This window comes from Mastacembelus armatus, unplaced genomic scaffold, assembly GCF_900324485.2.
Source record: "Mastacembelus armatus unplaced genomic scaffold, fMasArm1.2, whole genome shotgun sequence".
Taxonomy (NCBI): domain Eukaryota; kingdom Metazoa; phylum Chordata; class Actinopteri; order Synbranchiformes; family Mastacembelidae; genus Mastacembelus; species Mastacembelus armatus.
The window spans coordinates 23,407-49,098 of record NW_022872925.1 but is presented as its reverse complement, the minus strand read 5'-3'; the positions used below and the strand labels follow the sequence as shown (position 1 = coordinate 49,098).

Genomic DNA, 25,692 nt, shown 5'->3' with positions numbered 1-25,692 from the left:
GTACTGACAATGAATGTATCAGTTATTTAAAACCTCTTCATCTTGAGGCCGTCGCTTACTGATCCCAGCACATCTAAACGTTAGAGCGCAGAGGAAGACGTTAATGTGTTTCTCCTTATAAAACATAACTCGACCTTGGCTATCAATTATACAGTTCTGGTGTAAAAGACATGAGAAAGGGCCACACGCAGCAGGCAGCGTGGTCCGACGTGGAAAGAAAGCACCGCATCATGTGACCAGCGCTCTCTCACAGTCTAAGTGAGAGCTATTCCCCCCAGAGTCACTGATCCAGTTGCATCAGTGTTTGTCTGCCTTCACCAGGACATGGGGCTCAGATGGGTCTGGAGCTGTGAAAGACCCATCTGGATACCCCCAGGGCTTTCCTACTTCATAAGCTCAACGCTGATGTTTCTTCAGAGCACGAAGTTTTACCAGTTTGAGTCTTTAACTGGTATGAAACATGAAGTATGAGTTGGCCTGTGACTTGAAGACTCACAGAGTAAATAAACAGGGCTGTTGCTGAACTTCAAATGGCTATTGAAAGAAATCTTGCACGGACTTTTATGCTTAAATAGTTCTGGTATTAGACCTCTCTCTTCTGTCTCTACTTTTAAATTATTTACCTCAGATGACAGCTGCAGTTGTTAAGGTGTTTAAGTATGTATCTCTATCTCAGTAGTCTGAATCCCAAAGTGGGGCTGCAAAAGAGAGCAAACATGCATTTCATTGTTTGCATTATTAAAATTCTGATCTGCGTGGGTCTGAGCCTCTCCCACATGAGCAAGTTTAAGGAGCAAATATCAGCAACGAGGGAACTCTTCGTTCATATTAAGTCACGTTAACATTTCTTTGAATACTGTTTATTCTCTGGTGTCCTGAAGCATCAAGAAATCGCAGGCCCTGTAGTTTACGTGTCATCCTGACATTATATGAGGTTATATGATTTTAAGGTGTCTGAAGTACAACTAGTTGATATTTCATTTTAGCACAGAGTAGCTTTGCCGTGCTGGGTCCATTGTGTTTTTGTGTTTTTCTTCTCTCCCCATACCGCGTCACAATCTCTCCCAGTTACCGACTTGATATTAATGAATAGTTTCCGGGTGGAGGGGCCAGGTGGCTGCGTTGTGCATTCAGATGGAGGCAGCGGCGGGGAGGTGGGGGTTAATATTTGCAGGCTGTAGGAATGTGTTTGGAGTCAGCAGTGAGAATTCCTCAGTTCTACATTAGTAGGTCACAGTGCTGCCTCTTACTGTCTCAATTCCCCTTTTCCCCTCTTCCCCCACGTCTGTTCTCTTGTCTCCCTCCACCACCAGGTCTCACATTTGATCTTTATCGCCATGTTCCTAACCCTGATTCGGTCTTGATGCATGTTTCTTTCTTCTATGTTTTTGAGTCTCCTCCTTCCTCTCAGGTGTCTCACAGACATCTTCAGAGTCTTAGGAGTTTTGGGTTGACGGAAAAGTGAGAGCTTGTGAAACCATGTGTGAGACAGTGATAATTCTAGCACAGCTCTCTCTCTGTCTCTCTCTCTCTGTCTCTCTCTCTCTCTCTCTCTCTCTCTCTCGCTCCCCCTCTCTCTCCTGCTGGCCTCGTGCCCTCTTCAGTACATCACTCATTTATGATTTATGGAGCAGGTTCCTGAGGAATGGTGCATTGTTTTTTTTTTTCATACCTTGTCAGTTTGATCACCTGTGGACCCGAATGTTGTCACCATCTGCCTAGAAAAACTGTCGTCATAGATATCATAGATCAGCTATACTTAGATTTCTTACTAGTTGAAATCAGGACGAGAGTCACACGGACAGAAAATCAGTTTCCTTGATAGCTGACAGAAAATAGTGAGTTTAGTTTTGTGTGCATACTATAAGTCAAGGCTTAGCACTAACATTTTGTGAAATGCACTAATGTGTTTTTTTCCGAAAGGGTGTTAAAGTTGGTATGTGATAAATTGATGTTGATATTGAAACCTGTTAGCTTAGCATAAAGACAACAAACGGGAAAAACCTGGTTCAGTGCAAACATGACAGCTGCCTTGAATCACTGCTAAATCTCACTTCATTACACACAGTGTCCTCACTGCTTAATCCATCAAATAAACTGTCAAGTGTAAACATGTCAGTGGGTGTAGGTAAACTAATCTTTGGCTAACCAGTCGCTAGTAGTAGCTTCATGTTTATTAAAGGGAAATCTATGGAAATGAGTGTTTACAGATCTGCTTATCCAAGTGAATATCACAAAATATCAAACCAGCACTTTAACCAATTACTCAACAATCGACTGTTTAACTTTTTATCAGGCAAATATGACAAATATTAACTTTTTTAGCTGCACAGTTTTTGAGATTTTCCCTAATGATGCTTTGTGAAGAAATTATTTTTCAGCTTTCTTTTTTTGAGCATTTTATAGCTCAATGAATGATCGGCCACTTCTTTTAAAAATAACCGTTATTTGTACCTCTAAAGATGTATATAAGTTTAAACACCAAGTGGTTTGAAGTGTCACTACGTCTCCTGCTGCAGCATATTGATGGCATTCACAAGGCTGTCCATTATACTTTGCATTGATACACATGGTCTGCAGTGGCATCAGAGGTGTCAGCCGCCCACGTCATAACGACACGACACCCTCGAGTGTGCCAGCTCTGTGGTGCCAGACAGAGAGGAGAGAGGTGGGTATGGTGTGAAGAAAGAGGGGGGAAGGAGAACTGAAAGCATACAGAAACAGGGAGGTAGAGACAAGCGGGGGAAAACAGCTAGAGATAAAATGTGTGAGGGAGGAAGAAAGGCTTTGATGCTGTTTGATGCTGGAGCAGTGGCAAGATAAGAAAGTTGAACGCTGGGAGGAGAAGAAATCATTTGTGTTTATTGTCTGACCCTTCAGTGATTCATTGGAAAACGAACCTCAGCTGCTCCTAAGCCAATAAAAATTAGTCAGTATGACAGTGAAGTGGTGGTTCATATAGTAACCACTACACATCAGTATATAAAATATCATGCCAGAAAGAAATCGGAAGTAAAAGCCTGCCATTACTGCCTGCTGCCCCTCAGGGTCACATATGTAGGATGAAAGGAAGGGTTGCAGTTGGCAGCTTTTACAGAGAGATGGAAAGGTCAGGAAGTGGCCCCAGCACAAACACCAGGCGCATTGTCCAAGTTCAAGGTAACTGTGAACGGGGTTTTTCTCTGACAAGTCCTCTGATAAGTCCTCTGATGATTTCCTGTTTTTAAAACGGTCATAATTAGCTGACAACATTGCCTTTGGCCTTTGTGTCTCGCTGTTATAATTGTAAACTAATTATGTCAGTGTCATTTATCTAATTGGTCGGCAGATTTTCTGCATAGATTGTGCAGAGCAGTGCTGCCTGCTTGGCTTTGAAGAATTAGCTGCAAAGCGTCATCTTATAAAATGTCGTGTGTGTGTATGTGCCCACACGTGGCCTGTGCTCAGGTGTGTCGGCTCGGTCCTTTTAGGCACTGAACAAGGTCACAGCCAAGGGGTCAGATGTCAGGGCAGCGTGTCCCCTCCTCCTACCAGCCTCCCTCCCTTCCTCCCCCTCTGTTGTGTCTGTCCGGCCGTCAGCCCCTCATTAACTTCTCAGGGGGATTTCCTGTTCGCCTCCTTCACTTCCCCGTTCCTGTTCCAAAAGGAACGCCATATTAGCTCTTTTTTACAAAATATGAATAATTAAAGGCCTAAATTGCACTGAATATGCAAAGTAACTGCCTGAAAGTTGTAACTACATGCTAGCAATGAAAAAGGTAGTCGGAGCACAGCAAAACCGGCTACAGTGCCAAACCGTTGGGAAGAGGACGTCTGTAATTGATGACTTTGTGCTCTCAATAAATACTGTACAACACACACACATACACATATACGCACAAGCACAGGGACATAATTCAGACTCTGACTCACTCCCTTTAACAGAAAGTCAATAACAATACAGGAATGATTAATCAGTCCCTCCGTGGTCCCTCCCTCTCTACTCACCACCTTCCACTCTCTCGTCTCAACCCCACTCACCCTCTCTCAGCTCAGTATTGATCTGAATGCATTTGCTTCCCATTTATCCGTTAGTCTCCCTCCCCCATCACGTATACACCGCCACTGCATCGAGTGGTCACAAAGAACCTTTCACACAGGAGTATCTTCGGTGCACGTGAACGACACACACACTCACAGACACAGGCATGTGCGGCCAAAGCAAACACACATCCCAGCGGTGTGCACGGCGACCGATACTCTGATAGGTACTACACTTAACTGTATTGCACTGAGGGATTTGGTTTGATTATTCTGGAGTGCAAATTAGAGAGGTCCTTTTCATAGCGCAGGTGCCTTATGTGTGTGTGCTTGAGTTTGTGTGTTGCACACACACATTAGCCTAAACACAAAGCGGCATTCTTACAGGTTTAACTGACAGCTCATTGCCCCCCCCCCCCCTTGCTTTCCCCATTGCCATTCTGGTTGGTGGTACACAGGTTGCCATGACACCAGACTGTTTTGTCTGCCCTTTGACCTCTTTTAGGGGTTCCGTGGTCAATCAGGCATTACATGTGAGGGGCAAATAGAAGGGAGTAGAAAGAGTGGGGGGTGTATTTCCCGTGTAAAAATGAGGTCCGAAAGGTCCGCCTATACATCCACTTTGTATGGAGCAGGAGGCAGGGAGCCTCCGAGAGGCTCACAGTGAAACAAAGACACATGTGCACGTACAGGCATGGCAGTGCTCTGCAAGGGTAAATGAACTAGGCTGGAGCTCCCAGGGGGTGGGGAGTTATTATGTTCATTGTGCAGTCGGCCAGCTAAAGCTGTTTGGCTGCTTCTTTTGAAGTTATATTTATCAAACTGGAGCAGGAGGCTTAGCGCTCCGAGCTGGTGTATCGCTTTGTCCACAAAAAAGAATGCATGTGTGCACTGAGATGGCTTTTAGATACCAGGACTCAAACACCCTTAAATGTTTATCTAAACAATCCCAAACAGAAAATTAAGCATGAAAAAGAAATTATATTAGAGTGTTTATCATCAGTACTGTCCTGCCCCGATACCTTCAAGTGGTGAAACACTGACATGAGAGTGTATAATTATCCTCTGTGATTTCCTCATAGCAAACAGAAAGCTAATCATATTGACATAAACATCCAAGCGTTTATTAACGGCAGCACCTGAGAAGCAAAGTAAAGCACTGGAGCATTTACAGTAACTTTTTAAATTAGGAAAATTAAAAGTTGGATTTGAAAATTGAATAGATTTTTGCAGTGTTAAAAAAATGTAAACATTGATTCATCTCCCATTTTATTTCATGTGATGGTAACTGGCTGTGGCCATTCAAAGACTGACATAAAGAACCAAATATGTTGTTATTTTTTTCCAGTTTAATTTATTAGTTTGAACATGACTCCAGTGTCGTGTCTGGGAGCTGTTCTCCTGAGTAGCTCGTGGCTTTTCAACGGTCTTAGCCAGTGACGCCTCCACTGTTGCATGGACTGAACCTGTGACCTCTTGGTTAAACAGCCTTTATATTCAGCTTGTCTCCCTCTAACTAACGTGTGTGTGTGTGTGTGTGTGTGTGTGTGTGTGTGTGTGTGTGTGTGTGTGTGTGTGTGTGTGTGTGTGCGCGCTCTATGTTTCAGCCGGTCTCTCCTTCCCGTTTGAGGTACACACCTGGGATACTGTGAGTAATCTCAATAAATCAAAGAAAAAATATTTTTCTGTTATACATTTTGCTCATCCAGTTATTCACCAATTCACATATTAATTTGCATTTATCTCTGCTCTTTCTCTGTATTTGACATGATTCAACAATAATGTGAAGGTTTAATGCATTTTGACTTGATCTGTTTAAATGTATGTGCGCTGTCAATACTGTAAACTTGTGCTGACTTATGCACTTTCCGACCTACAGCATATCTCAGTAAGTACACAGTCATAAACGCATGCACAGACATTTCATTTCTCCATTCACGAGTCCATTCATTACCTCTCTATGCAAACGCTTATACACACATTGGGTGAGTAATTTGAGCCTTTTGAGCATAATAGACTGAAATAACTTCAAGGAGTAATAGGCTTTTTATCTCCTGTAAGGCAAGATATAGGTAATGAGTGCACACTATCAGTTAAATTGAAAATATTTATCAAGCCACTGAAATGCTCCAGAAAACCACACACTGGAGAAAAGCTATAAGATCTCAAATTGATTTATATACTGAAATTAAAAAAATTAATAATGATGGTATTTTTGATGATGCAACCACAGATTAAAGTAGGGTGCCGCTGCTTCTGCGCTGCTGTGTTTGGCAAAATAATCAGGCAACCAGTTTTTTATTACCACACCCTCACCACCATCAAAGATCTGCACCCACACACACACACACACACACACACACACACACACACACACACACACACACACACCTCCACCACTTTGAAACCCAGCTGTTTAATTTCTAAACACGTACTTTCTTCCATCAAGCATCTGACTGGAAACTTTGCAAAGGAGGAGCTACGCTAAAGCAGACACACACCAATCCCAGCATACGGTTGACAGTTGTGCCATAGCAACAGTTTGGCTAGTTGCCAGGCTGTTGGAGTTGCCAGGCAAAGGGTTCCCATGGCAACATTCATTTTGCCATCTTGGTATAGGAGGCTGGCGTCAACCAAAGCAGATTAGTGTGGGATAGAGCTATTGCTCTCACCTGGGAAAAACACATGCATATTTTAGCAGATAACCTTACTGTGATGTTTCATTATCAGAGATGTTGCATTTCTGCAGTGCAAGTGTGCAACATTTAAACTGGGAACCACGGCTTTGGTGCATGGAAATCATCTGGTATTTTACATTCAAATCTGAGTATTTTCCATCTTTCAGTTAACGCAGATTTACATTATGTGCATTTCATCACCCGCTATCACTCCTTTGAATGGGAATCTGTCTGGCTATGCCGACTGGTAAAGCTGCACATTAAGTGATATCCCGGTGTTTGCTGCTATATGCAGGTGGTGATAAAGTATGGGAGGAATTTTGAACTTGAAGGGAGACCACCCCACTTATGAATCACACCAGATATTTTTCACAGTGGAGTACTCTTTCACTGGCTGCTTCAGGGTGGAGTGAGCAAGAGAGAGAGAGGGGGAGAAGGATAGCTGACATTGGCACAATTACACTGCATTTCTGCGTGATTTGACTGTGAAAATACTGCAGACACTGGGTAGAAAGTAAAGGTTGTGGGTGTGAGAAAAGGCTGACCAGTGTGTGTGGATGTGGATAGAGAAGGCAGGAGGGGGGTGTGAAGACAGGGGGTGGTTAAAAGGGTAAGAGGCGGGAAATGGGGACCCATGAGGGCTAAAGCAGAGAAAAGGTTGAGTGAACGAAGAGAGGAGGGGGTGCACTTTGGGACAGGAGAGTGAAAGGGAGCGGCAGAAAAGACGGGATTAGGACAGTAAACACATACCAAAAGACAAAAGAGAAGAGGAAGATAGGACGCTAATTCACCTGGCGTCATTTTTACAATTACAGCAGCACGTTGATCGATTGGCCACATGATTAAAACTATCTAGTTTATTCGTCTCTGTGTTTGTCATTGTTAATCCACAGCTGCACAGTTCAGCACGAGGCCTGCAGAAACATAGGTGCGGTCACTGGTTCTTTTCTGGATTGTGTTGCTTCTTGAGCAGACGCCGTGCTGCTCGCAGGGCTCCCACATACCGCTGTCGTTTGTCAGGGTAAATAATCCTCAGGTTGTCTTCATGTTGACTGGATTTCTGTTTTTATAATGTGCTGCGGCAACACTTTAAAAGGCATTTCCACAACATATTGTCTTGCCCAGTCTGAAGCTGTGCTCTAAGTAACATAATACTCCTGGCCCGTAGCTGTTGGAATGTAGCGTTGTGCCAGGAAATGGTGTAGCGTAGCACGCAATAACTATGACTTCTACCGAGAGAATCCACAGACCTGAAAACAGCTTTGGTTTAGAAGTAATTTATTCACAGCGTTGGACATAAAGGAAATTCCTTTTTGACTGTGGAGCAGAAGTCGCCCAGATTTAGACATAACAGCTGACAGCAGACTGGATGATGATGACAGTGCTATGGCAGATGGCATTTAACACCCATGAAATCCTGTCAACTTTAAGGAGTATCAGACAGCTGATTTGGACGAAACGCTGCAGCGTGTAAATGTCTGGAAGTGCAGATCCAAACATCGTGGTTAAATTAAAAGTTGGACACAGTGATAATAGCTGGTGATTCATTTTTTGTGAGGGAATATTAACAATAATAATAAGACAAAGAAGAACCTTGCATAGTAATTATAGCAGCAACAAAGCACAAAGGCAAGAAATAATACATATCAAAATAAATAAAGTGTACTGTACGTTATGTACCTGTAACAGCCTGTATGTAACAATGCTAGGCCAAGGCCCGACTGCATTTTGCAGTTGTCAGTGCTGCTCTATTGCAGAATACTAGTGTTGAACGAACGGGGCATAGGAGGAGAACATAGAAGTGCGACGGAGTCACCACTAGAGGGCAACAAGTCCTAAGAAATCTGTGGAAACGCTGTGAATGATCCTAGAAAATTAGGCTTTTGTAGTATTCAGACCTGTATAGATTTGTTGAAGTGGATTTTTATAGCTTTGTTCAAAAATGGGCAAACTTCAGAACAACAGTATTCATTGTCTGTTTTGTTCCATCCAGTTTTACACCTTGTTCTATCAAACTCATCGTTCTCCTACTTTGGTATTTATACGCCCTTTATTTGACTGGCACAGTTACTGCTTGTATATGAGCTTGTTTTGTTAAATTACCTCCAGAAGGTGTTGATTTCAGTCTGAGCTCCTCCACTACTTCCATTTCTGTGGCACCATTTTGTGTGTAATTTCCAAATAACCCTTATTTCTAGATCACCTTTCCCACTGCAGTCACGACTGCAGATTTATTCCCGATTTCATGTCACAGAGTGGTAAAAAGCATCTCCTCACACAGAAATCACCATTCCTTTCCTAGTACTGATCAAAACAGTCCAGTTTATCCATCATAACCACAAGCTTAGACAGACATGTACCACCAACTGAGCCCGGTGGGAAAAAGCAATGCTTTATTTTGTCATCAATCAAAATGTATTTGCCCAAATCCAAGAGCAAAGAGAAAATAACAGCATGAAATCATTCTTTAGCACAACAAAGCATGCACAAAAGAAAATCAAAGTAGTAAAATCCCCTTTTGAGTCTGAATGTCCCATTCTCAAAACTCACAAAAGATATTCAGTGAGGCGTAATGAAAGTAATGCTAACCGCCAGACTGAAGTCAGAAGTAAAGTAATTGGCTGACTAGCAGACAGGAGCCGACCATGTGTTTAACACCTGCATCAATTCTGCATCACGTCAAATTCTATTTAAATAACATCTGGCTTGACCTGGGACCTGCTGACGAAGATCTTGTCTGGACAGCGTCTCTACAGTCTGTGCTCTGCAGTGTGAGGTAGTTGGTTGTATGGTTTCGCATAATAAACAGCACGGAGATAACTGTACAACCTTCTAGCTTTCCTTGCGGAGTCACTTTTTGCCACCTCTAAAGTACCCCCGCTAGAGAGGTAAGTATGGTGTTACTCAGCCAGAGGATCTCCGAGTGCTTAATGACATGACTTGTATTTTTAAACTGCGACACCTTTTATCTTCTCAGGTCTGCTCAGATACTCTCATCCTTGGGCAAAGTCCTCAGAAGCCTTTTTAACATCCTCGTACACGTGTGTATAATATTTGTAGCAACCGCACGTCTGTTAGTCAGCCCACCTACTGCTTGGTGGGTTGTTGGTTGCATACTAGCAATCAGTGGCTCCCACTGATAGGCAACCTTATGACTATTTTTCCCCATAAATGTCACAAGGAAAGAATGAAATAAATAAATCTTCCAGTCCCTAATGGAGTACAACATGTCAGTGTACATAATACACACCTTTGCTATTGAAACCATGGACTCCCTGCCTGTGCTCGGGAGCGATTCATGTGATTCATGTATTACTACAACAGGTAGTGTAGCCTCGTCTGCCTGCCGTTAAAATTTACATGTCGCTACTACTTTCATGTTAACACTTTGTATAGTCTCCTGCATCTACCAACACACACTATCGCACTAATTTATCCAGTTTTATTACCACAGAACGTCCCCTCCTCCTTCCCTCTCAGCATGTCAGACTGCTGCTTGAGACAGCAGCCATCTGCAGTGCGTTATAGCCGGCTCTCCTCCCCTCCTGGAAGGCAGAGAAATAGGGGGGTATATATCAGAATTGTGCTGATTCGGCACTGTCAGTCCTAGCTTTTTTTTTTTTTTTTTGTATCATCCACCACACAACACTGCTGTCCTGCCAGACCAGACAGCTGAATGTCTGACAGTCGCAGGGTGTGTGGGTCAAGAATAATGTACACGGGATGAAGGGGCTACATGCCCTGTCGTTCTGTTTCTCTAATGCACCAAAGATTGTTTATACCGGGCATCGCTTATACTTGGCTCATTTTCTGACTTGGCAGATGCTAAACATTGTGCATGTTTGGGAGCAGATGATATTAGAGATGTTATAGAGCAGATGTTATATGAACATATTCTCGTGCATCCATGTGCACGTATGCTGCTCTAAAGACAACACCACAACTGCTCCCGCTCTAAGACAATGTGGATTCATTGACACAGCACGCTTTACTCTTTTTTTTTTTTGCTTTTGTGCGCGTACAGTAAGTTGCAAAAACACATGTAATGAGTCGGAACGTGCTGCCAGAAATGTCTCTCATCTCTTGGGATATAACAGTGAACTAGAGCATCCCGATCCTGAGACAGACAAGGCAGACACCATCCCAGACTGATGATGTCATTCCTGTGGAGCACTCCCAGTGCTTTGTCTCAGTGGCACTGCAGAGTGCAGCGGCACACACACACACACAGACACACACATACCTGTCTGTGACATTTTGCATGTCACCCAGGTTTGGACACTGCTCCTTAAAAGACAGAGCCGTTTTTTTTTTTGTTTTTGTTTTTTTTTTTTTTTTTTCTTAGTTTTTAAGTCAAAATGGCGTCCCGATAGCCAGTTTCTCGGAAAGTAACGTGGCTTACTCGCAAGAGGGCAAACAGAGTAGAGCGCTTCTGCACTCTGTAATTTATTTATAATAAAAACCTGTGTGCATTAAATGTACAAGAATTTGTCTTGGTGACATTAATGCAGGATCAGGTGGAATATTTGTGCTGCACAAGCACATATTGCACAGGAGCTAACAGTCAGTGCAAAAGGACGGTGCAGAACACACAGTACACAGATCACAGCAGACTGTGTAAACACATTCAGCACGTTGTTTATATGTAAATTCAGGTGGCATGGCATTACAGTATGATTGTGGCTATGGAGGAGGATGTGAAGAGTCGGAATAAGACACTTATGGAGAATAGGATCAAAGCAGGAAATAAATTCAGCTGTACAGAGCTAGAATACCTGCTGCTAAAGTGACACAGATGAGGATATAAGCATTGTGGGTATACCATGAATATTTATGAGGTATTATGAATGTGTAGTGTTGTGTTTTTATTTTAACTTACATTTCTTTAGGGTTGGCCCCCCATCTTGCATATTTATGAAACAGAAGCCATATCTGAAAGCCTTTAAAACGAAGGTGAAGATCATTTCTTAAATTATTTGAATGTGAATGTGAAAGAGATGGATGTAGTTATATGTCCCTGTACTTTTCTCAGTTTCACAGCATCTATTTCATGTTAGCTGGGGCATTGAATAGCTGCCCATCAGAGAAGTGTTTTTACAGGCCTCAGCCTCTGCTCGTTTCTTCAGGCCAACTAATGTATTTTCTTTGTCAGTTTGCTCTCGTTTTCTCTAAATATGTGACACATCGGCGATAGTCTGTTGTACAACACGGTCAGAACACTTTAGGGCCATTATTGATGCTTACACATCAAGTGTAGTGTTTATGCTCCATCTCGCTGAACAGACAGCCAATCAGTGGATCTAAATTGGATTTACTTTCATTTCTGAATTTCCCTCTGGGCCGTATGATTCTGTTATCCAACAAACACAAGTGCAACTCTCTGTCCTCGCAGAGAGTAGCACAAATATTAGAATCAACCTGCCTTTGGACATGTGAACAGACTGAAGAGACACTTTACATGTATGAAAATATCAGTAGGCTATACTGAAATATTATACACAACACCAAATATGCAAAACTCTTGCAATGTCTTTGTTTAGGTTTGCAAAGTGTGAATGTGCGAGAAGGATATTTTTCTCAGTATCTCCACTGTGTTTAAACAGCCTCCACCATTTGCTGAGCACCTTACTGTGCATTGTCCACCTCTAATGTTAAGCTGTATAATCAAGACGCATTCTTGTAATTGGCAAAGCTTTCCACAAGGGTTTATTTAGTGTGTTTGATGTCACTCCAGCTGCAATTTACAGTTGTGTTGGGGCAACGCCATAAATCCTGTAATCAATTTGATGATGGTATGATTGCTGTACACATAGGAGGAGGCAGTAATGTCAGGCTCTCAGGTTCATGAGACTCCTGGGCTTCATATTTTCTCTCTATTCTCATCCTATTAGAGATTCTGACCCTCCCCCTCCATCCCCACTTTCTGCTAGCCTTTCTGCCACCCACCCTCCCCCACCATCTCCCTCTCTCTCTCTCTCTCTCACACACACTCAAACACACTCTCACACACACACACACACAATTCCCTGCTTTCGTAGACACACAGACACACACACACACATATAAACACACACACATGCATGCACTCGCTGCACTCTCTTTCCATCTCTCACACGTTCACACACATAGACGTACCTCACATACTGGAGTGTGTGTGTGCGTGTATGTGTGTGTGTCGGGGTGTTACAGAGACGTGAGACTTGAGAAACGTGAGAGAAAGAAGAGGGAGATGGAAGGATGACGACTAGAGAGTGTAAAAAAAGGGATGGAGAAAGGAAGAGAAGACACTTTGAGGTACGATGAGAGCAAGGAGAGACGAGCGGAGACCGTGAATGCAGCATGGTGGGTAAATGAGTATGCGTGTGTCGTCTGTCAGCGTCGGGTAGTGTGTGCGCTGGCCGGTGTGGTTTGTGAATGCAGAAATAATCAAAGCTTTTCTCCCTTCTTCATTTTCTTCTTGTTCGCAGCTCTGTGTGTTTGTGACAGCAGCCCTGCTGAGACAAAAGGTGAGAAGCTGTCAGCTCTGCTGGTGTTAGTCAGATAGGTATGTAGAGAGAAGAATAATGGAATCAATACTATTGTCTGTATCGTACCTGCCGCTGGGCTCTCTGTCTGGCCCCAGCTTAGACCAAAGGAGAGAGAGAGAGCTGAGAGGAAGCACATACTCACTGTGGCTGGAAAAGAAAAGAAAAGAAGAGGATGACTTTAAGGTGATTGTCTTTCTCTTTTACATTTTCACTAAGTAGATTATGGATTGTAACGCCAGTGTGATATGCCTTTTTATGGGAAACTTTTCCATCATTTATTCCCTGCGTATTTTTCCGTGATAAAACAAGTCATGCTGTTTGTGCATGCGTGTGTGCACTCTTCCCATTGTACGTATTTGTAGTATAGCTTCGATATTCTGTGTCTGTGTTTGCAGACACATAAAAAGGCTTTCCATTGCTGTCTAGACTGCATGTTGCCGTCAAGTCATGTCTAGGTCTCATGTTTGATTTGCACCTTGTTTGACTTCTTACTTTCCTTGAACAGCATATATGTCCAGCATATATGTCAATGATGATGTAACTATAATTACTATATATATATATATATATATATATATATATATATATATATATATATATATATATATATATATATATATATATATTTAACATTTGTTACAGAATGGCAGTGTTTCACAATTCGCTTTTCCACCTGCTGCAGTTGTCATGAATGTTTATTTCTGTTGTGCCGTTTGTTTTGGCATCATTAATTCACAGTTTCGTTTTACTGAAGCTGACATGAATTATATGCATGTCAAACAAACCTAGAAGCAACCTCTGCTGCAGACAAATCCATAATTCATTTCCAGGTGAAGTTATGACAAATGTCTGCTATTCCCTCTGGTCTGCTCCTGCTGCCATGTCTTCCACATGCAACATTAACTGAGACGATATCAAAATCACACCTCTGGGTTCCAAAATCGTGAGGCCTGTAGCTCATGAAGTCAACCTGTGGGTAAGACAGAATATGCATTACTGCAGCTCGATTTGGTGCAGGACGATCCACGGGCACATTGCACATATTCACGTTTACGCTTAGGTGTTTGACATGACGACAATATGTTTCCCCGAGCGATTAGTCATAAAACGTGTTAATGCTCCAGGACATTTAAACATATTTAGTCTCCCTGTCTTCATATGTGTCATTCTGTCTGTCTACCAGTGGGTGGCATCGGCTTCCAGTGTTCCTACGCAATTAATACATTTTTTCGTTTATCACCAAAATATCCAGAAAGTTTTCCACTGATTTGGGTACAGTTTTACTGACGCTGAAGTGTCATTATTTTTCTTTATTTTTCTTTATTTATAGGTGTGTCGACGTCTTATATTCCCCGTTGGTACTGCTCATCTTCCTCGTAATCATTTAACTATTTTGGTAAGTAGGAACACAGATGCCGTGTAACTTCTAACACTGAGAAAATATAGTACGCTGTAGTAATAAGTGAAGTACTAGCATTATTTAGTACTGAAGTACTAATTAAAGATATCTTCAAACCTGTAAGACCTGCGCAACTTAAAATGTCTGACTGGATAGAGTTGTGGAGAACACAGCTCAGAAATGCTGAGAAAGTCAAATCCCTCTCTATGACTTCCTTACCTGCTTATAAAATGTTAATACAGTAATTTTATTAATGTTGGTAAATGTTATTACAGTTATTACAAGTAAAAATCCAGGCTGTAATTCTGGTACTATGTGTCCTGCAAATGTATGAAGCTGATTTTTAAAACTAATTTGGCTCACTGACCTCCGAAACGCTGTTAGACATTAATAATAAATCATGTTTTAAAATGTCCGTCACATTTAAGAAGACATTTAAGTTTCAAATAACTTGTTTCTCCTAAATAAATTGGAGAATGTGCTGAACACCGAAAAATGTGAGATTATTTGTCCCTGCTGTGAAAAACTTTGCCTCTGTGTGCTGCTCTGCGGAATAAAACATTAGTGTGGGTGAAATGCGGACAAACGTCATTATTATTGGCTGATTATGTTTTCATTGAACTGATCGATTCTGCTTCTGATCAGCAGTAAAACAGGAGCCCGGTCGGTGCCGCAGAATTCAAATGTCAGATGAGGTCACGTCTTCTGTCTTGGTGCAGCTACTCTGCAGTTCTTTCTTTTAACATGTTTCCTCCGAGCCTTCGTTTGTTCGTTTGTTTGTTTGGTGCATTAACCTGCTTTGTATTGAAATCCTCCCTATGTTTTTTAATTTCACAGTATGCCCCTCTGTCCCTGAGACCCTTAACCTGTGAAGTCAAAGCAGGTCACAGGTGAGGTCCTCGGGAACAGGGCTGCATTCAGTTTCAACGTCCCGTTTAAAAGGAGCATTTTATAAACCACCTTGACATGATGAAAACATGTTTATCCTGACAAAAAACCCTCAGAGGATAAAGCGTCGCCCTGCCTGTCCTCCTGTAGTGTATCTCAGTACGTCTCCTCTATCTCCGTATCTTCACCTGTCATGTCATGACCCAGACTCGCTGTACAACATGAGGACAACAGACAGGACAACAGACTCTCAAGGGGGCCAACCCTATTGGCTGGCTTTGTGTTATAGCCTTGAATATGGGCCAGTAAGAAGCCAGCCGAGGGTTGTGACCCCGTCATGTATGGCACCTTCAGTAATCACTGAAGTTTTGACATAATGATCATGTTTTTGTACTTTGTACTGGAAAAGCCACCCTGCTGTTGTGTTTTTGTTGATTACCTTAATAAAATCCACCAAAAAGCTTTTCTAATGTGTGAGTTTATGTCTTTCTGTGTGACGCCCAACATAACTCCACAGGTGTTACGTTCTCAGTCGTCCGGTTTTACTTTAGTCTTACACGAAGCACCGGCTCTTGAATATTAAATGCAATTGAAAACATATTGTGAAGATTATTCTCTGTCCTTTTTAAATGACAGCATCATCTTCCACATGAAACAACAAGTGAAACGTGATGCTGCGAACGTGCTTGTAAATGCTCTGGGCGTGCATAAAAGGGTTTTACCAAAGTGCCCTTGTCAGCACACACATGCTGTGTACAAACAGACACAATGAAGAGCTCTAACACACACACACACACACACACACCCACATATCTGGGAGTTTCCTTGACTGACCGTCTGACTAGCTATCTGACTTGGGCAGTCCTGGAGCAGACGCTTGCCTAATATTGATTGGTTTGTCTGTGTGGAGACAGATGAATGCATTAATACCCAGCTCACCCTGCCACTGGAAATATATTAAGTTCATGTATTAGGCACCCTGTCTGGTTGTCATGGAGATGCACCGAGAGTAAGGGACCAGGCAGGAGGGGTTGAGGGGGGTGGGGGGTGTAGGGGGATACAGGATGTGATGAGGCAGTCGACTTGATTTGTAGTCCCGCTCCCTCTTCCTCTGTCCCTGCCTCCGTCTGTCACTTGTGTGTCCTCTCTTACCTCTGGCACATTTCATCTCTTTGTTTCAGCTGCCTTCCTTTTCGTTCAACGCCACTTTTTGAATTTTCTGAACTCCACCGGCAACAACGTGCACGTTCTCTGTCTCGCCTCTCGCTGCTATTAATTTTGCTGTCCCTTTTGTTCTTTTGTTGTTTTGTATTGTTCTATTTGGGTTTCATTGTCCAGCTCACCATTCCCACACGACCAGTTAGACTTTTATTGTTTCTATATTTCTCCGGGGTTTTTTTTTTTCCCTGACACGTTTTTCACTTTCTCCCTGCACATACATAAGCATTTAACTCTCTCTACATCTGCCCCTCTGCCCACCCCCCCACCCCCCTTCCCCACCGCCGCCGCCGCCACCTCTCTCATTGGCTCCCTGCATCTCTGTGCTCTGCAGTAAAACTGGTGCATTGAGGCAGCAGGAAAAGGGGACTAGAGACAGTAGAAAGGAGGGAAGTACAGAGTGGAGTCTGTGATGCTCCCCTCTTATAATACCCAAGCATGATGAGAAAACATGAGCAAAAGATGCTTTCAAAATCCCTGATGTTATGCAGTGCGTGCGTGTACAATTCATATTCAAGGCTTCATTTTTCAAGCTTCTCCCAGAACATAAAATCTTGGAATTTCCACAGACGCAGTCGCTATGAGATGGATTTGAATCAAAACTGTTGATTTAGAGACATTCACTTGGGTTTGCTGCTCATGTTGGAAAATGTGCACATCTGCTTTGTGGCTCATGTGTATTAGCTTGCTGTGCAGCACCTCTCTAAGTTGCTTTCAGTGCTTCGTTGACGTGGACGACAGTCTTCGCCTGTGTTGGGGTCACGTTTTGACTGTCTACAATATCAGAAATGTGGATGCCTGCTTCACCAAACTGGACGAGATATTTAACAACGAGAGTGTTATTGAGGCTGGCAGAGTGGGTGTGGAAACATTTTTTATAACGGTTTATCATTTTTAATCAAGGCAAATATAATCAGCCTGGTGGTAGCACGTGCAGGTGTGGGGGAACTGGTTTATTCATGTGTGATGTGGTCCCCTTTTCCAGGTAAAGGCTACGACAAACAGCTGAAGGAAATTCTGGATGCAGAGATCCTGCCCATCGTAGAAGAGTTCGACAAAAAGCTGAACAATGGTCAGATAAACACTTGCTCTGACAGGCACATAACTGCACATGTAAATGAGTCTTTAGAGCATCAGAATTGTTTAGTAAGGTCAGAAAAACAGGGGCAGTTAGAAATAAGAGATTTCAAAATGATGCCCTAAAGCACACAATTCACCAGGATGTGTTGAGCCAAATATTTCTGTCTTTCTCCTTCTCCTCCTCCTTTCCATCCATCAGACACAGTGTATGAGGAAAGGTTGCAGACAGCAGCAGGCAATTTCATCGCAGCTGCCTCCAAACTGCCTAGAGGTGAGACATGGACTCTTCCCCTATCCTTCATTTTTTCCATCTGTAGTAAGGCCGATATTAGGTCATTACGGCTCAGCTCTGATGTCTGTACTCCTACTGTAATGAGCTAGTTACATTTTTACAGCAAATAGTACGGAGAGAAAAGACTGAGCTGACTCATCCTTCCTACACTAAATCAAGTCGTCCAATCAAAACAATATTTGCTAATCTACGTTAACTTCCTCTTCTTCTTTCCACAGTCTCTGGATGCTTCCCTCCTTGTGGTCAGTGCCTTTCTTCTTCTTCTTCTTCTTCTTCTTCTTCTTCTGCTTCTTTTTTTTTTTGCCTGTTCAATATAATCATTTATGTTAACAGAAACAAAATCCATGTATCAGTATCTGTTCCACGCACCCGTCAGGTTTTCAGAGTGCAGGTGCAGTATACAACTGTATTACCTGCCAGTACAACTCCTGTGAATTTCCTCTCGACTGTCCAGGTGAGTATTAACAATCTGTCCAACATGTTGGATTACTGATACTGTTAAATCACAATTTTCAAATAGGGAAAAGGGCGTACTAATCCAGGCTGGATCCATTCTTACATAACTATATTTTCACCTTTATAAACATACGCTCTCAATCCTTGAAATGCTTCTCTTTTGATCCTTGAAATGCTCTTAGCAGAAAACCTGGATTTGAAAAAGAGACCAAGGCATAGTTTTATTTCCACACATTATATCAGAGCCCCCAAGGTAGTCTTTAAGTCCTTGGCTTTTTTATGCAAGGTGACAGTTGACTCCCACACACAATGGTATTCGTATCAACTCCATACAGCACAGCCACTGTTTAGCATATCATCACTTTTACTCCACTCCTCAGAGACTGGGCTTAAGTATTATCATTAAGGAGGGTTCAGACTGCAGGAGCTGCCCCCGTATGAATTTTATCTGAGTGTCTGTGTCTGTCTGTGTGTGTGTGTGTGTGTGTGTGTGTGTGTGTGTGTGTGTGCTTCTGTCTGTGTGCCTGTGTGTGGCTATATGTTTATTTCAGTTAAAGAAATTAACGTAGTGGAGTATAGCAGGAGCCAAATGTGGTGCGACGTGCCTTTTCCCTTACCAGACAATATCGAGGTGATCTGGAGGTTTGCAGAAGAGGTATGCTTGACACATGGGGACGCAGTCTGGGTCATTGCAATACCTTTAAGGGAATAGTTCGACCATTTTGGGAGATAGGCACATTGACTTTGACAAAGAGTATCACTGGTAATGCAAGACTCATGTTTAATTATGAAAAAGCCAGAAATAGCGCTGCATAAAGACTGGACATTTATTTATTTACACTGTGCACAAATGCAGCAAATTGAGCTCAACAGATCCTCTGCAGGAACAAACTGGTCTTGTGCTTTATGGAGATGGAACGAGAAAGCGTCCACAGTGGATGCAGGATATTTTAGAGCGATGTATTTGTCACATATTGTCAAAGACCACAAGTTGTGCTAAGGAAACCTGCAGATGTTTTATCTGTCAGAGCCAGATGTGATGAGCCAACTGTAAACTGACCAGTCCATAAATTACGTCACCAGCCAGATAATTAATAGTAGCACAGAAATATTTGCAGTCCTCTCATCCATTATTCAACACAACACAAGACAGAGTCATGGTTTGGTTTTCTTTAATACTGCACAGAGCCAGGCTAACATTTCCACCCTTTCTCCTGTCTTTATGCTAAGCCAAGCTAATTAGCTGTTAGCTGTAGTGCTATATTTACCATTAGTAAGTATAATATCAATACCCTCCTCCATTTAACTGCCACCAAGAAAACATTCTCTCAAAATGCCAAACTATTCCTCAAATACTGCTCACAGTTTGTCTTTGCATCTGCACAGATGAATATAAATCTATATGCAGTTTGCTGTTTAAGCTGTGAGCAGTTATTCCTACAGGTGGAAACCCAGCAGGTGGATCAGTTTAAAGAAGTGACTGCAGGGGTGGACACGCTCTATTCTATCCCTTCAACCACCTTGCAGCATCGAGGCACCTACCAGTGTGAGATCCTGTCAGGCCAGCGCTCCATTGTACGACTATACTACTATCTCACAGGTAACAAGATTAACCACTTTGGTGAAAAACAATTGGAAACTGATGACGTTTTTACTGGGACGCAGAATAAATCTGCTTCACACATATTGGCAGATCATGGTGGGTGGATACAGGTGCACTGAATATAATTTGTCTGCATCATATTTATTCTGGTAAAAGGAGGAATATATGCAAGCTTTATAAATATAAATGTTAAAATCATGTTGATAGGGTCAAAGTTTATTTTATTTATCTTGTTAAGTGTAATGGCTCCTGAGATAACAGGCATTTAGAACACTTTTTTTATTTTACTTGCTTTTGTGTTGTTATTTTTAGGTGAGTTATTATATAGTTGTTTTTTTTTTACTCCCCTGCATTCATTGTCCCGGTCTCTCTTTCTCTAAGTGACCCCCCAGTCTGTGGCAGGCCACACAGAGCTGCAGGAGCTGTTCGACCTGTCTCTGCTCCCAGGAGGGCAGTTACTCCCTGCGCCTGGCGGTCCTCCCCACTCCCCTCTCCTCCCCTCGCCACTGCTTCTCACTGCCTGTTTAACTGCATCGCTGCTGCTGCTGTTCCTCTCCCTGGGGTAAAACTAAACTATTATTGCACTATATGAGACACAAACAACACAGAAGCTTGTAAATGTACACCTTTTCTCTATATAAAATGCCCCGAGCCAACGCATATTTATTAGTTATCATATTGTGCACTTTTCATTGGCTATTTCAGGGCATTGCATTTGTCATCATTAGCAGCACAAACAAGTCATTGTGAACAAGCAGATGGAGATGAAGATTTAGGATCCTGAGGATTATGAAGATTCATGTAGTGTAATAAAGGTGGTCATAGCTGACAGAAAACCTGTGCATGCCTCCTTTGTCCAGTAGAGGGCAGGAGACACCCAGTATTTAGTTTTAATATTTCTATGATTGCAAACCATGATGCATTACTGTGTATTAAGAATCGCTAACAAAAGTAAAAGTAGCTTCACTTTCTATGCCAAAATGTGAATTTTTAAAAAATTAAGATTCAGTTTATTTTTTCCTTGATAAACGGAATAATTTCTCTGTTGTTCAATTACGATTAAATTTCAAATCCTTTCAGAACAAATAGATTTTTCATTTTAACAGCATATAATATCCCGAGGATTATGGGGATTCATCTAGTGTAATAAAGCTGTTACATCCTGTGGTCATAGCTAACAGAAAACCTGTGCATGCATCCTTTCTCCAGTAGAGGGCAGGAAATATCCTCTACAATGTGCTGGAAGAAGCACTACTCCCACTACGTTCTTGCTCCATAACTGTACTTAAAAAAATAAGATTTATTGCAGAGTTGAGTTTATTTTTCCCTTGAAAAACGGAATCATTTCACTGTTGTTGTTTCAAAACAAACGTGCTTTTAATTTTAACAGCATATAAGAAGTCGTGTAAAACACCGTCCTGCTACTGGATATTTATAGTATTTTTAAAAGCAACACAGAAAGTTGCCCACACACACACACACACACACACACACACACACACACACACACACACACACACACACACACACACACACGCACACACACAGAGAAGCTAAAGCTACACTATAAAATAACAAATGTAAAGTGACCTGATATGGTATTGAGGATGTAGATGTGATTACGTACAGGACAGACAAGATTCCTTTGACAGGGTGGAAGTCGACTTGCATTTTGGCAGGAAGGAGTGTGGATGTATAGTCATAGAAAAACTCATTAACTAGTAATTTAAGGAATGAGACAGATGTGGGAAGGGTTGGGCAGAGGGCAAGGGGGCACCCGTCTTTAAACATTATGCCTTCGGTTCAGTGAAGAAAGCTGTCAGGCTGAGGTGAAGCTCCTTAAGCACTGTGGCTTTATGGCTGGGAAAGATGAGGGTGATATATTCTGTTACATCCAAATCAAAGTGCTGAGAAGGCTGTGAAGCTTACACGCTACACTCCTAAAGGAGATTAGAACCAAACTCAAACTGTATTTGTATATTCCCTTGCTCGTGTGGCAGGAACACTGAAGAAGACTGCTTACATTTTCCTCCTGTGAAGGAAATCAGATTTTTAGGTTATTTGATTTATTTAAATATGCTAAAGTCTGATTTTTTTCATCTTTTCTTCCCTGCCTTGACACAATGTGAGTTTTTGCTTCATTAGATTTAATATCGTGTATGAGGTTTTTAATTTATTTTGCAGTGTATGCAATCTCTCAGATCCATGCTGTTTGCATGAAGGAGAACCAAACATCTGTTATCCAGCTCTTCGTTGATTGGCCCAATCATGCAGATCACAATCACCTGAGTGATGAATTTGTTTGTGTCTGTATATTTGCCTGTTCTGGGCTGTTGTTCTCATTTGCCAGTGCCTGAGGAGCAGTGCTGTTCGATCCAAGTGATGTTTGAAAACCGTTAGTGCAGTGTTCAGATCTTTCTGAATCTCTGAGGGAAATCTGTTTTAGCCAGATTCAGACTAAACAAAAACACTAAGCAGAACAGAGTGTGACAGAACGTTTTGTGGTGTCTTTCCGAGGTGTTATCTTGTTTAAAAAGACATAAGAATATCAAAGAAAGACCCTCAGATACTTTGCAGTGGTATCAGAAGAGCTGAGGTCTTTCAAACAAAAGGTGTGAGGGAAAAATATGGAACATTTTAAGATCTTTGAACAGGACCAGAGTGAAATAAGAAGACTTTATTTCAAAGTATGAGGTATTATTATTTCAAGAGCCTCCAGCCATTATGTGATTACAAAGTGACAGTGATATTCACCCTTCTCCTTATGCCAGATCTGAAGAAGTCACCCTTGACATATTAAAATATATTTAGCTTGAAGTTGCCCTGAACATTATATTTAAATAGTGTCAGTTGGTCCAGAGAATCTTTGGTTGCTAAAACGAAAGACGGCATCACCAAAAACAAATCTGAATCATGAATGAGGATGGGGAAGTGCTTCAATTGCAAAAGACTTCTTTACTAGAATGTGACCGTATGGTCACACTGCACATTTCCCAACATATTTGCTGTAAGAATTAACCCCCGAAGCCTTTGGGAACAGGTCAAGGGTGAATAGCAAAAATCATTCAGAGTTATTAAACCTTAAACAGCTTTCTGCAATATGTCATTAAGTGGTGTTGAAGGGGACGTTAGGGGCACAGGGTAGCTTTGTCCCAGCGACAGCCAGTTAGGGAGGAGATGTTTTCTCTGCGTGTTCGTAATCTGCTGTCACACCTCCCTCAACGTGAGCCTTGTCATGTTGATGATCCCTCAGGTCCTACAGTATCTTCGAGAGCAGAGAGTAGTGACGACATGTGACTTTACAGGTTAAGGGGAAACAATGTTGTGGGAAATACTTGTAACTGAAATGTGTTTTATGGCAGGTATGCAATGAATAAAGCCGTAACCTCTGTATTAGCTTTCCTTTGCATCACAACTAACCAGTACACTTGTCCCTGGGGTATGTGTGTAATCTCCCCACCTGCCTACACTAATGTCATTAGTTATTGCCAAACTACAACGCTTTCTGACAAGCTTTGACAGTTATGTTTATGACAGGTTAAACTCACCACTCCTATGAAAAACTTTGCTAAGTCCATCATTAACAATTGTTGTGACAACTTGAACTTTGGTGCCCTCGTTGTAAATGCTGAGGTGCCAACTGAGAAACATCAAAATTGTACATCCTTTAATCTGGATTATTGTCATTTATGAAAACATAGTAGTTTCTGCACAAAACTCGACTTGCACTCAAGCGTTTTATTCTTGAGCAGAGTGGTTGTAAGCGTGGGCACAGAGCCTGAGATTATTTCCCCCAGGTGGTTATGAGGTGTGACAATAAACAAAAAGAAATTCTTCTGAAGAGGAATTAGCTTGTGGTTAACGCCCTCTTGTATCAAAACTGACCAAAAAAACGGATCAGAGGGGTATGTACACATAATAATAATGACAATTGTAAAGGAAGGGTTTTGAGGAGATAAGAATGATTGTGTACATCTAACACAACTACACAAATACATTTAATTCCACCTTCCAGCCCATGCCGCTGGCGTGTCTGCTTAATGCGTATGAGTATACGCTGTGGGAAAAGAAAATGCAGTGGTCAAGCAGTGGTGAAAAGTATAGCAGCAAAAGCTGTCGGGGAACTTCATCATTAAAACACAGGCAAAATGTCAGTTTGCAGTAGGTTACCCAATACAGCCTGTATTGGTTGCACAACAAAAAAATCACTGTGGTTTTATTTAATAAAAGTCTGAACCTTTAAAGGTGGCGAGACAAAATATTTTGTTAACAATCTGTAGAAGTGGTTTTGATTGTTTTCGTAGGGAAAGGTATGGGCCTGCTTTACTAATATGAAATTAACGTCATAAATAAATAAATCAATAATTCATATATACTGTAATGTATAGGCATATTCTACCAGCATTAAGCGAATATCAGTGTTGGTGGGTTAGAAGATCAAAATAATAATTTCATCAAATACACGCTGCATGGACAGAGGTGTGCTGGTATTTTTGTGTGGATTGTGTCCCTGTTGATACTTGAAGTTGCTCTAATTATATGAATAATAGAAATGACAGCACAGACACAACTTCAGCTCCAAAATATTATTAATTGTAGGTGGTGACAGTGAGACGTACATACACCTTTGACGTGAGCAGGTGTACAAAAGAAGGTGAGCGAGGTGTTGGTTGGCACGTAACTAAATTTATAAAATCAACACAGGTACAAGAGAAAATTTGCCAGTGAGCAGTGGGTGGCAGTGCTAAATAAGAAGTGTGTATGACGAGCCACTGTATCATTGCAGATTACCAGAGGGTTTTTGCAGCAGTGGAAGGGAATAGGTGGGCTGTGAATCCAAGGTTGTGCAAGACTACCAAGCCTGGGAAAGTGGGAAAGCACCAAACATCTTGAAGCAGACCGTGCACACAGGCTTCAGTCAACTATGCAGGTCCAGATTTACAAAAGGAGAAACTGTAGATAAAATAAGTGTGTTAATAAAGACACTGACCTCTCCATGGAGAGGGCCCTTTGCGATGTACAAACATCTTGGATGAAGAAAAATTCAAAACTGGAAAAACTGGCAAACATTGATTTGACCAAATATATTCCCTGTGTGATTCATTAATAGATTTGTATAATGAAAGCAGTACTGCCCAAACAGAAAGAATTTCTAGAAATCGCCCTGTTATGTAATCTACAGTACTCGTTCACATGTGCCCAGTGATAGAAATTATATGTATCTACCCGAGTCCAGTCCTATTTGTATAGAACATGTGGAAGTTCATATGATGTGAATTGGTTTGCATACCCATGAAAAAAAAAAAAAAAAAAAAACAGCTTTGGGCAATATGGCATGAAATGATGTCAATGGCCAAGTTAGGGACAAAGGGGAGGCTTTTCCACTCCCAGCCTGTTAGGGAGGAGATGTTTTGTACCCTGTGTTCATGGTCTACTGTCACACCTGCTTCAAGGTGAATCATCATGTTGGTCATTAGTAAGGTGTGTCAATATCTTTGATAGACAATACTGTGGATCTGTGACAAACAAGT

The 25,692-nt window shown here is 41.8% G+C and overlaps 1 protein-coding gene across 1 annotated transcript; it reads left to right on the top strand.

Annotated features, from left to right (window-relative positions):
• The first annotated feature begins 17,379 nt into the window (after positions 1–17,379).
• LOC113133323 (sperm acrosome membrane-associated protein 6-like) lies at positions 17,380–20,980 on the top strand. The gene is made up of 9 exons (XM_026312078.1): positions 17,380–17,590; positions 17,716–17,802; positions 18,010–18,081; positions 18,321–18,344; positions 18,479–18,556; positions 19,110–19,213; positions 20,002–20,158; positions 20,543–20,723; positions 20,867–20,980. Exons 1-9 carry the CDS (start codon positions 17,380–17,382, stop codon positions 20,943–20,945), a joined length of 993 nt encoding a protein of 330 aa, XP_026167863.1. The 3' UTR covers positions 20,946–20,980.
• Positions 20,981–25,692: the final 4,712 nt, after the last annotated feature.